This window comes from Ictidomys tridecemlineatus, chromosome 15 (assembly GCF_052094955.1).
Source record: "Ictidomys tridecemlineatus isolate mIctTri1 chromosome 15, mIctTri1.hap1, whole genome shotgun sequence".
Taxonomy (NCBI): Eukaryota; Metazoa; Chordata; class Mammalia; order Rodentia; family Sciuridae; genus Ictidomys; species Ictidomys tridecemlineatus.
Window position 1 is genome coordinate 26318747 of NC_135491.1, and position 12713 is coordinate 26331459.

The 12713-nt window shown below is 43.1% G+C and overlaps 1 protein-coding gene across 1 annotated transcript; it reads left to right on the plus strand.

Annotated features, from left to right (window-relative positions):
* Positions 1–1861: 1861 nt before the first annotated feature.
* On the plus strand, positions 1862–11967 carry LOC101976501 (histamine H3 receptor). Its single transcript, XM_013365289.4, has 3 exons — positions 1862–4117; positions 4284–4450; positions 7707–11967. The coding sequence occupies exons 1-3, from the start codon at positions 3856–3858 to the stop codon at positions 8565–8567; spliced, it is 1290 nt and encodes a 429-aa protein (XP_013220743.3). The 5' UTR covers positions 1862–3855; the 3' UTR covers positions 8568–11967.
* Positions 11968–12713: the final 746 nt, after the last annotated feature.

The window sequence follows — 12713 nt, forward strand, 5'->3', positions numbered from 1 at the left end:
TAATCTTTACCAAAAAAGTAGTTATTTTTCTCATCATTTGGTGGCTGTTTAAATGAGTCTCAGAGGTCCTGAAATTTGCTCAGGGACATCTACCAAGTTAGTAGTAGAGCCAGGACCACTCTCAAGCTTGTGGTTCCTAAAACAACGGTCTTACTTCACTCCAGGAAAGAGGAAACAGCAGTAGGAACTGGTTTAAGGATTAATGTGGTGGTCAAAGTGCTGTGGGAGCCCAGGGAAGGGAGAAGGCAGATCTGCCCCAGAGTAAAGTGGCCTCCTCTGTTCTGAGCATGTAAGTAACAGCACCATACCTCCTGACGGGGAAAGCAAAATCAGCCCCTTTCACACAGCAAAGGAAGAAACCCAGACACCAAATAACAACAATAACCATGGTAATGATAGTTTTTACTTCCACTTTAAAAATGTATCCAAAGATTTATTTTTCTTTCTTTCTTTCTTTCTTTCTTTCTTTCTTTCTTTCTTTCTTTCTTTCTTTCTTTCTTTCTTTTTTTAATAGCAGATTTGGTTTCTCAGTTATGCCTCCCTTGGGCAAGTTTAAAATATCTGTGCTCCTGAGAATACCCAGCAGGGGGAGGCCGCTGAGATGTGCTGAGCAGAAGTAGAAAATGGACCAAGGATTTGAAGTATCCTGGCAATAGTTCTCCAAGTGGGTAATAGTAATCATGATAGCTCCTGTGAACTGAACACTTAACTGAGTGTTGTGTAACGTGCTATATACTTTCTACATATTCACTGAATCCTTGCCACAGGCATATGATATAGAAGCTACTTTTTCATTTATTTATTTTTTATTTATTTATTTTTTTGAGATGGGATTTTGCTAGGTTCTTGCCTAGGCTAGTCTCAAACTCCTGGGCTCAAGCAATCCTTAGCCTACTGCTGAGAATACAGGCCCAGGCCACCGTGCCCAGCTTAGAACTACTATTATCCCCCTTACATATGAAGAAATGGAGGACCAAAGAAGTTGAGCCTTGGACAAAGTCCCCTTTCCTCACATGGTAAGAAGCAGAACAATGTAGCCTGCTCTCTGCTCTGATTGCCAATAACAAAACACCACAGACTGAGGGGCTTAAACAGCAGAAATTTATTTTCTTACAGTTGAAGAAGCTAAAAGTCCAAAATCAAGGTGCCTTCAGGGCTAGTTTTTCTTTCTGGCTTGTAAATTTCCTGGCTTTGTCATTGTGTCCTCACATGACCCTTTCTCTGTATGCACCTGGAAGGGGCAGTGAAATCTGGTCTCCTCTCTCTTTTCACAAGGACACCAAGCCTAGCCAATTAGGCCTCCACTCCTAAGACCTGGTTCAACCTTGGTTACTGCTTTAGCAAACCCTATCTCCAAATAGTGAGATGGGGGGTTAGAGCTTCAACATAAGAATTTGAAGGTAACATAATTCAGTCCGTAACAAACAAGGATTTGACTCTTCAGGCTGATCCCCCCCCCCCAGCCACTCAACAGCTAATGAGGAGGGGGAGTTGTATGCCTGCCAGATTGTGTTTCCCTGTTTTTGTGCAGTCAACAGTGACCATACAGTTTGTGTCCCCTATCTAACCTGCCATCATCTTTCCTGATGAGCAATCTTCAGCTGGAAAGCCTGCCTAGGGAGGACCCTCAATCTCTCTCATAGGGGCCTACCAGCTCTAGCAAGTGTCATTTCACCAGCTCCAAAGGAGAGTGAGCAGTGATTGCTGCTAATTAGCAGCAATTAGCTGTGGCACCAAAGGAAAGTGGGTGTGTGGGGGGTCTTTATGGCTAAATGAAGAGGCAATTAGTAGACAAGAAAAGAGATAAATGCTGGCCTGATTCTTACTTCCTCAATCATTGCAGTTGTTTTTCAGTCCTTGAAAGCGTCATTGCCCCATAAGAGCGACAGTTATCTCCTGACAGGCCGTGTCTCTCAGCATCAGTTGGGAGCTAGAGAAGAGCTCTGTTCTTACAGGCAGAAGATCTTGGTTCCAGCTCTGCTGTACCTGGATTCCCTGTGTATCCCCGGGTGAGTCTTGTCATTCTCTTATACATCAAACAGGTTCAATGGTTTCAACTAGATTACTGCATTCCTCAAATGCAGGTTGAAAGTCAGTTGAGGATGATGATATAAATGTAAGGACCCAAGACCAGCATTAAAACTAGCATTAAAAAAAAAAAACTAGCATAAGATACAACTGACAGTATCAGTATCAGAAAATGAAGGACAAGTTGGGTTTTAGTTAAACTTTTTCCTTTACTGAAATGTGTACATGAATGCATGCTTCAGCATGTGGGGGAGCCTGTACATACTAGGTTACAATGTAAAAAGTGCTTCCTGCTGTGAGCTGTGGTTCAAAAAGTTGGAGACTTACAGCAATAAATGTTCCCTGAGGGTTGTTCCTGCCCTGTGGTCCAAGAATTTGCTTCCTTGAGGTTGGCCTGCGTTTCCCATCACTGGAACAAACTGGTCTACAAGAGACAAATTATAGGACAATACAACAGCAGACTTCTGAGTTATTTAGTCACATTCTCCCTTCACAGTCCACTTCTCACATACTCCCAAGTCACAGGGAAGAGACAACTGGCAGATTCGGCTCCAATTCAGAGGCAAGAGTGCTAAGATGCAGCCTTTCACCAAGGGACCCCCACCAGGGTCCATTACTCCTCTGGGGAAAGGCTGCTTCCCCACCCCAACCCCAACAAGTCGTCCAAATGGCTCTGACAGTTCTTGCTGAGCCAGTTCTCACAGGAAAAGACTCTCTATGCTAGAGAAGCAAAAGGGAACAAGCAGCTAAGGAAAAAGGAACTCTGGAAAACCCAGAAGTCACTCTACCGACTGTGAAAATTTTTCAAGTGGCTGGTTCAATTATAAATTGCAACTATTTTTCCAGAGGGCAACCTAGTAGCTGCACGCTCTTTGTCCCAGTGATTCTGCTTCAGTGAATTTCTCCTGAGGAAATTATAGAGCAAAAATACACAAGCAAAACCAATCAAAATGTAGAAACAGCTGCTAGTGGCCCATGAACAGATTAGTCAAAGACTCTCATCCATGCAAGGACAAAAAAGAGAGAGAGAGAGAGAGAGAGAGAGAGAGAGAGAGAGAGAGAGAGAGACTTTAAAGATAATGGTGGTGACCCCTATCCCATATACATTAAGAAAATGTTCAGATTTATTATTTTCTTGGGAGAAAAATCAGACTATACATTAGGACATCCAAACCCCATTCTTGTTTTTTTAAAATCTTTTTTTTTTTAAATGGTCTGCCTAGTTCTTTGGAAGAAGGGAGGGTTAGAAAATAATTACAAGGGTCGGAAGCCTGGAAAGACTTAGATGAAAACGGTCCAAGTGGGCATTTCTGAGAAACTATTCTAAGAAATTTCATTTCAACTTTATGCCTTTCTATATCGTTTGATTTCTTTTTTTACAAGTGCAAGCATTACTTTTATGATCGAAATAAAACAAAATTACTACTATTGGGGGAAATGAAATAATAATAACAACTTTGTTCCCGAGACCCCAGGATCGTTGGGTGGCTAAGTAGAGAATCGAGACCTCTTCCCGCCTTCGCTTCCCGGAGCGCGCTCCGGTTGAGGGTCCAGCCTGAGGGTCTCGGGCCCTGGCCGCCCGCCTCTGCTCGGACCCCTCCCCTCTGAGGACCCCCGTTACCCGCCCGATCCCCACCCGCTGCTGGGCTCGGACTTCTGCACGGGCTCCCGGCCCCTCTAGCCCCGCCCCGGCTGCGGCTCCCGCGTCTCCTCCCCGCGCACTCTGCTGTCCTGCCGCACTTCCCTAGCCTCCCGCGGGTCCCGGCTGCCGCTCCTGTCCAGCTCCCCCTGGCCTGCCCCCGGCGGCCCCGGACCCTGCGCCACCACATGGAGCCCAACGCATCGGGGAATGCTTGCACCCCGGGACTGGGGCCGGGACCCGGGCTGGGCCGGGGGCTGCGCCCTGGGCCGCATGCCAACCACTTCTCTGCTCCGGTGACCGCGCTGTTGGCGGCGCTCATGGCGCTACTGGCGCTGGCCACGGTGCTGGGCAACGCGCTGGTCGTGGTGGCCTTCGCTGTGGACCGCAGCCTGCGCTCCCGCAGCAACTTCTTCTTCCTCAACTTGGCCGTCGCGGACTTGCTGGTGGGTGAGTGTGGCCCCAGGGGCTGGAGGTGCCCTGGAGGAGGTAGGAGGTATCCCAGCATTCAGACATCTCCCTGGGGAAGTGGGGCACTGTGGGACACGGAGACAGGGCCAGAACGGGTCGCCAGGCTGTTTTCCCTCGCTCGCTCACCGCCCCGCTTCGCCCACAGGCGGCTTCTGCATCCCCCTCTACATCCCCTACATCCTGACCGGAGAGTGGAAGTTCGGGAAGGGACTGTGTAAACTGTGGCTGGTGACCGATTACCTGGTGTGTACCGCCTCGGTATTCAACATCGTCCTCATTAGCTACGACAGGTTCATCTCTGTCACCAGGGCGGTAAGTAGGGGGGAGACTTGACCTAGACCTGTGCGAGGTGGGGTGGGATGGTGGCCAGGTGGAGACTGGGTGGTTGGAGTTGCTGAAATGGTGGTCAGGAGAAACCTCCTGCATATCACTTCCATGTGTTCTCAGGACCCCACATATCCAAAAGGAAAAAGAAAAAGAGGCCAAGACAAGATTACAAATACTGTCTTCTGTTTTTAATACTTAAATTTGACAAAGAAGATGCAGTGCAGGGCCCCAGTGGTAGAGCACCTGTAGTTCCAACTGCTTGGAGGGCTGAAGCTGGGGCTGGCCACTTGAATCCAGGAGTTCAAGGTCAGCTTGGGCAACAGAGCAAGATCCAGGCTAACACAAACAAACAAAAAACACATACAATTTAATTACACCTTTCTCAGGATTTATTTTTATAATCACATGGTATAACATAGATGTGGTTATATGAATGTTGTCAGAGAATGGGATGCAAATCTTAAGTCCTGTTATGGCACCTGTATCTTTCCTCCCAGTCAGTATCCTCTTTCTGTACATAGACTCACTTTGAGTCCACTCAGGCCCCTGTTCAGCTGTCTGCTCCTCCTTGGTTATCCACTTCAAATAGCAGCGCTGACACTCTCTTCCTTCTTCCCTACTATACTCAGGCTTATCACCACCTGACATTCTATTAGTTCTGTCTGTCTCACAAACTAAGTTCCCAGAAGAGGCAGAGCTATTTCTCAGCCCTGTGTTTCCAAAGCCAGAAACAATACTAGACATATTTGCAGATATAATTCAGCTGTGGCACACAAGCATAATCCCAGTGGCACCAGAGGCTGAGGCAGGAGGATCACAAGTTCAAAGCCAGCCTCAGCAAAAGTGAGGCCCAAAGCAATTCAATGAGACCTTGTCTCTAAATAAAATACAAAATAGGGCTGGGGATGTGACTCAGTGGTTGAGTGCCCTGAGTTCAAACCCCAGTACATATCCCCGCCAAAAAAAAATCTGATTAAGTAATCCCAACTGGAGATAAGATCAAAAGTCCAAGTTAAAGGCCCAGTAGAAAAAGGATGTGGGTGCTAAAGAGGCTTCTTGCTCTCCCCAGTTAATTGTTAATGACTGTCTCCCCCAGAACAGTGCTAGGTGGAAAGGGTCCATTTGCTTCCGAGTATGGGGCTACCTCAGTGGGTTTTAAGGGCCAACAGCAAGAGAATGGGTTCATGTGAGCAACCCACAAGTGTAAATTCACTCATCACAGTGCTAAATATTTAGGCTGACTCAGGAGTCAGGAGAGCTGAGTTCCAATCTTACACTTCCACAATGTGTGACCTTGAGCACATCCTTGTACCTCTAAGGATGTTTTCCCATCAGAAAAGAGGGGTTAAAAGCCATTTGACTCTAATTTCTATGATGGCTAATTCATATGGTCCTTTCCTCCCAGGAAGATAAGTAGAAACTAAAGTTTACTCCCATTTTGCAGATGGGATGATAAGACTCATAAATTAATCGGCAAGGGCAGAGGTGAATATTAAACGAGACAGAAGATAGAAGTGAACAGGAGCTTTCCTTTGATCTAAAAAAAAACTTTTATCTTTTATATAAGTAATCCATGCTCACTATAGAAAAATTAGAACACAGAAACAAGCAAGCTCTGGGCTTCTCAATACCTACAATGCCTCATCGTGGTCTAAGAAATCCACCCTCCATGCTTTCATCCCCTTATCTCCCAGCCCCCCATCTCCAAGTCCTCACTATGGCACCTAGGCAATTTGCTTCATTTATTGCTGTAATTTTCAATCTATTTTTGAATTGAATTGGCTTTGAGGAGGGTTCAGGTATTGGCATTTTTTAAAAATAGCTTTGGGTGGTTATAAGGCACAGCTGAGAATAAAAACCACTGGCTTTCATGATTGTTCCAGCCCAGCTCTTCCGTGTCTCCCATTCCTACTATTACTTCTTCTGTTCCCACTGTATTTGGCTAAAATAATTTCCTAAGTATAAATATTGCCCAAAGTGACATTTTCTAACTTTCCAGGAACACATCACTCCCTTGAGATCCTCTCTTGGTAATTAGTTTCCCTTTGCTCTGAGTGCAGGGCTTGTGCATATTACAGGTATAGGAAGTGAAACTGCCTAATAGTATTAAATATTCTGCACTGACCCATATAGAAAGCCAAGTGTTTTGCTCCAGTGACACACTTCAGAAGTGTCTGCAGCGTGGCAGTGCAGTTGGGGGAAAACTTCCATCTCCCAAATCTTCAAAGCACCTTTCATTTCCCCAGTTAGCTCTCACCTTCTCATAACATTTTCTGCAAACCAAAGATCAAAATTTTTTATTTCATGCTCTTGCCTTTGCAGGTATTTTTACACCCAATGATAGTGTTAACTAGTATTTAGGGGTTTATTTTAAGCCAGACACTGTTCTAAGAACTTTATCTGAATTATATTCAAGCGCTTGACATGCATTGGGTCATGAAAATCCTATAGTCTAGGGAAAAATACTGCCCAATTTTACATTTGAAGAAACTGAGACACATAGAGGTTAAGTAAGTTGCCTAGAACAAACAGCTCTCCAAGTGACAGCATTTGAATCCAAGTTGGTTGACTCCAGACTCTGCTCTTGGTCATTGAGACATAGAGCCACCTCCAGGAACTGCAGGGGAGACTAAATGGGTCATGAGTAAAAATGTGGAATGAGCCAGGTGGTGCATGCCTGTAATCACAGTGGCTCCAGAGGCAGAGGCAGGATTGCAACTTTGATGCTAGCCTTAGCCATTTAGCAAGATCCTGTCTCAAAATAAAAAATAAAAAGGATACCCCTGGTTTTAATTCCCAGAAAAAAATACACACACACACACACACACACACACACACATATGTATGTCACAAAGTTATGAGATTGTTTAAAAGTTGGAAAAGGAAGTACAATAGCTCAGTTGCAGAACACTATGAATTCACCAGTGATTTCACTTATAAACATTCTGGAGGGTATTGAAGACATATGTTTCCACATGTGAGAGAGTAATACTAATGTTCAAAGAGACAGACCTTGACCATCTCCCTACGAGGAAAGCTCTTCACCTCTTGCAAGGAGGCTACCTGAAGTGGCATAGTACATCTGGAAAGAGTTGGCTGATGCAGAAATAAAACCCCCTTATACCCCAGACACTGGTCATGTTCACAACTAATCTTCAGCTTCACGACATCTCACTGTACCAGACCAAGTGAGTAAAGCTGCCTCACCACTCCCTCACTGGTCTCTGTTGTTTCCTTCTAGGTGACTTACAGAGCTCAGAAGAGCATGACCAGGAATGCTATCTTCAAGATGGCACTGGTGTGGGTGGCAGCATTCCTCCTCTATGGGCCTGCCATCATCAGCTGGGAGTATGTGGCCAAAAGAAGCATCCTGCCCCGGGGGGAGTGCTATGCTGAGTTCTTCTACAATTGGTATTTCCTCATGACGGCCTCCATCATTGAATTCTTCACACCCTTTGTCAGTGTCACTTACTTCAACTTGAGCATCTATATCAACATTCAGAAGCGCAACTCTCTGAGGAATGACTACACTGTCCCCAGCCAAGATGGCTTGGAGATGAACTTCCAGGGGAGAAAAAAGAAACACATCATATTTTTTGTTAAACCCGCTAAAAGGAGAAGCAAGAAAAGGAAAGACCAGGGCCTCTCTACCAAGCAAAACAGTCTTTCCTTGGATGTGCCTGGGACTCAAGATTTACCGCCTCTGCAGTTAGACCTCAGAACCAAAGCAGCACGGGGTCGGCAGAGCCACTACAGGCCCAGCGAAAGCATCTGCAATGCTGAAAGGCAGGCAGACCTTGCCAACACTGTGGCCAGTCGCCTCCGGCTTTCCCGGGATAAGCGATTGGCCAAGTCATTGGCCATCATTGTGTGTGTATTTGGCCTGTGCTGGGCTCCCTACACTTTGCTCATGATCATCCGAGCAGCCTGTCATGGGACGTGCATCCAGCACTCCCTCTATGAGACATCCTTCTGGCTCCTCTGGCTGAATTCCGCTATCAACCCTATTCTGTACCCACTGTGCCACATGAGTTTCAGAAAAGCGTTCATCAAACTGCTGTGCCCTGGAAAGGCCAAGGTCCACCCTCATATGTACATGTGACAGAAATATCTCTTGTGCCAAAGCCAGGTTACCTAACCCCTACACTCCAGGAAGGAGAGGCAACCACAAACACTTTCCTAAGCCACTGCTATCCACTCCACCTGGGTCTTTGCCACAAGGAAACAAGGAATCCATATAACAAGTGAAACAAGTTCCTCCAAATATAATATTTTTAAAATGTTGTTTATGGAATTGTCATCAAGGGCTTTGTTTGGGGGGGAGGTTAGTTTTGCAGTCTCTAACCCAGGGCTTCATGCAAGCCAGGTAAGGCTTTGTTAATTCAAAAATCGCTGTCCCAGAGTGGGATTGTAGCTCAGTGGTAGAGCGCTTGCCTAGCATGTATGAGGCACTGAGTTTGAGCTTCAGTACCACACATAAATAAATAAGTAAAACAAAGGTTAAAAAAAAATTGTGTGTGTGTGTGTGTGGCACAAATTAAAATTTTAGTTTTATTATCACCAATCTGGATTTTTAAAAAGCTATAGCATACTATTTATGTTTTTGGCATAACAAAATATTATCACTTTTTTTCTTTTTTTAATTTTAATTTGTTATATATGAGAGCAGAATGCATTACACATATAGAGCACAATTTTTCATATCTCTGGTTGTACTCAAACTACAATTTTTTAAAAAGAAATTTGCTCTCTGGATCAGCAGCATGGGGATTACCTGAGAGTTTGTTAGAATTCTCCAGCTGTGCCCCAGACCTGCTGAATCCCAGAATCTGCATTTTTAACAAGCTCCCTGATTGATCTATATGTTTAATAAAGTTTGAGAAGCATTGATCCTGGGAATGTGTAAAAGGATAAAAATGGTTAAGAAAAAAATGTTTTTGTAATATCTATCTCCTGTGAAGTCATCCTACCTACTAAGGCTTAAGTTTGTTAATTTTACCAAATTTCCACACACTATCCTATCAATATATTTTACTTGTTGATAAGGCTAACCAGTTTAAATATGCAACTTTTGTTTGTAGTAGTATATAAGAGTATTTCATCACTTTTGTGTATATAAATAAAGACAAGCCTTGAAAAAGGATAGAACCTAGTTTTACAAAATATACCAGGTTTCATTTATAAAAACATACCAGATAAATGCAAATGCAAGAGATTAACTAGGAATATGACTCAGTGGTGGAGTGCTTGTCTAGCATGGACAAAGCCCTGGGTTTGATCCCTAGACCACCACCAAAACAATTTTAATTTAAAAAAAAAATTTCTCAAATGCTAGATATTATACCTAGTGGCCATGAAGCCTCCAAAGGGTTTGTTTTGGTACTGGAATTGAACCCAGTGGTGCTTTACCATTGATATATATCCCCAGTTCTTTTAACGTTTCCTCAAACATGATCCTCCTGCCTCAGCCTTCTGAGCTTCTGGAATTACAGGTGTGAGCCACCATACCCAGCTTCACAGTTTCTTTGTATTTGTACTTGGTTCTTTCTGATGAGTGAAAATGGATTTAAGTTACAATGCTTAGTCATAGGAAGACATTTCTGGCCTTAAGCTAATTAAACACTGTAATGTGTGGTAAAAACAGTCTCTCTAGAGATTTTGGAAGCATTGGCCCAGTTTTCTTGGTACACTGCAGGTAACATAGAGAAGTGAACAGCAATACAAGATCTAGACCACCCCACTTCCAGATGACTTGTTTTAAATTAACACAAGCTGGGAAGCTTGTCTTTTAACATAGGTAACTGAAGTGTGCAGCAAATGTGTAGATAGTGGCACCTGAAACATGGTCTGCTGTCCATCCCCAGGGCACCCCCATAGGGCCAACCCTAGCAAACAGGAAGGCCTCCTTCTCCAGAGATTTCTCCACCCAGAACCTTTCATGGACAATATGTAGTCTGGAATTCCCATCATTAAAGAAAATTTTGTTGAAAAATCCTTTCAAATTGATTCTGCTTCATATAATTACCTTAGGTTCACAGAGATAGCAAATGTAATGGAAAACCCCTACAAAATCAAGTTAAATCCCCTCCCATTGCCTATGATGGTTAGCTTATTCCTTATGGTCTCTCATATTTCTCAGTGGCTCTGAGAATTGCACATTAACTGATCTACAACTGCTCACCATTCTTCAAATTATTCTACCATGCCTCATCAAGTTAAATGCCTCCTTCCTTCCTCTTTTAGTTGTTTGGATAAGCTTACAATCTATGCAAAGTCATTAATGGCCAGAGTTGTGTTACAGTTCACTCACCTAATGGCCACCAGTCTCAGGGCTTGGGGAACAATCAGAAACACGAATTTCCATGTAAAGAAGCAATTGCTAATCAGGCACAGTGGCACACATATGTAATCCCAGCACCTGGGGAGGCTGAGGCAGGAGGATCTCAGCAATTTGGTGAGACTGTGTCTCTAAATAAATAAAGAAAAAGGCTCAGAATGTGGCTCAGTGGTTAAGTGTCCCTGGGTTCAATCCCAGTTACCAAAAAAAAAAAAAAAAAAAAAAAAAAGCAAGACTTTTTGCTTAGACTCTAATCATTGGTTTGCTGACTGGAGACAGGAAAAGGAGGTCAGGAAAGTGCTGTCACAAGAGGCATTGCTCATCCATTCATATCATCTTCCTAGATGTGGCCTCTTGTGACTATCTCCTCATCTTGGGGATTTAATGCCATTCAGCACCAGTTCTCCTCTATTCTGTGCTTCTTTCTATCCATCTGTAAAGGATTTCCCCCACATCCATTAAGGACAGGTATTTTTTTATGTCAGATGTTGTAAATATTATTAGAAAAGGGAGAAAGACATAAAATAGCAAGGTGTGGTAATACACACCCACTTCTAATTCCAGCTACCCAGGAGGCTGAGACAAGAGGATTCCAAGTTTGAGGCCAGCCCAAGCAACTTAGCAAGACCCTGTCTCAAGAAAAAAAAAAAAAAAGATGGCTTATGTTGGCTGAGGATGTAGCTCAAGGATGGAGCACTTGCCCAGCATATGCAAGGCCCTGGGTTTAAACCCATAGTGCCAGAAATAAAAATTAAAAACACAAACTTTTTATACTTACACTCTACAGAGAGAAAATCATCAAAGAGCTATAAAAGTTTTTAAATGTCTATTCAATTTTTCAATATTTATCTCATTGTGCATAGGCAACTTCTATGGGTTACTCTTTTAAATGCCTGGCTCTAGCTATTATAAATAGGACTGGAAGTTGGGCATTTACTTCACAAGAGGCAATGGGAAGCCCATACAACCCTCTCCAGAACTTACCCAACCCCCAAGTCCTTCTTCAGTGCTAATCTGTCACTATGAATCTGTCTTCATACCAGACTAAAATTGTTTAATCTGTAGACCATAATCATGTTCACCCTTAAATTCAGTGCCTAACTATATCTGGCATATGGTAGGTATTTCATTTTTTTAAAATAAAGAAACGTATAAATTAAAAATATTATCAATGCTTTGGTTTTTTTTTTTCCTTCTTTAAATCTAGTCTCTTTTTGTCAACCCAGAAAATCAAAGTTTATACCCTATACTGACATTATTTTAACTTTGACCCATCTTTTCCAACTGAGTTCAAATTCAGGTATTGAATTGTCTGTTTTACCTTTCCAGATACATTACAATGAAGATACAAGTAAAATGGACACATCTATCCCTAATTCACAGTCCCTATTATACAGTGTTAATTAATTTAATTTACAGTATGCAATGTAATTAATACTATAAATACTATAATTTAACACTGTAAATTAACACTGCAAAGAACAGAAAAGGTTTGCTGGACCAAGATGTACTACAGGAAGGCTTAACATAGTTGTTAACTTCTAATTTTATAATTTAGTACACATTTGTTCTGATTTGTAAAATCAAACAAGTTCTAAACATCTGGCAATGGGAGGGCAGATGGTAAGGTGCTGAATGTTGTGGTAAGTTGAAAATCTTTATCAATTAATTGCAATGTCTCCCTTTAAGAGGTGGAGCTTAATTCCCTTTATCCTCTAGTATTGCCTTAATGGCCTTCATAAGGCAAAAATGACATGTCATTTCCGAGATTAGATCATAAAAGGACACTGTCATTTCCTCCTTGCTCTTTCTCTATGGAATCACTCTGGGAAGGCTAGCCACCACTTATAAAGACATTGAAGCTGCCCTATGGAAAAGCCCAAAATGAGAGGAAATGAAGCTTCTATCAAC

Coding starts and splice junctions, on each gene's coding strand:
- LOC101976501 (XM_013365289.4), top strand. CDS start 3,856: ATGGAGCCCAACGCATCGGGGAATGCTTGCACCCCGGGACTGGGGCCG. Junction 4,118..4,283: donor CGTCGCGGACTTGCTGGTGG/GTGAGTGTGGCC, acceptor CTTCGCCCACAG/GCGGCTTCTGCATCCCCCTC. Junction 4,451..7,706: donor TCATCTCTGTCACCAGGGCG/GTAAGTAGGGGG, acceptor GTTTCCTTCTAG/GTGACTTACAGAGCTCAGAA.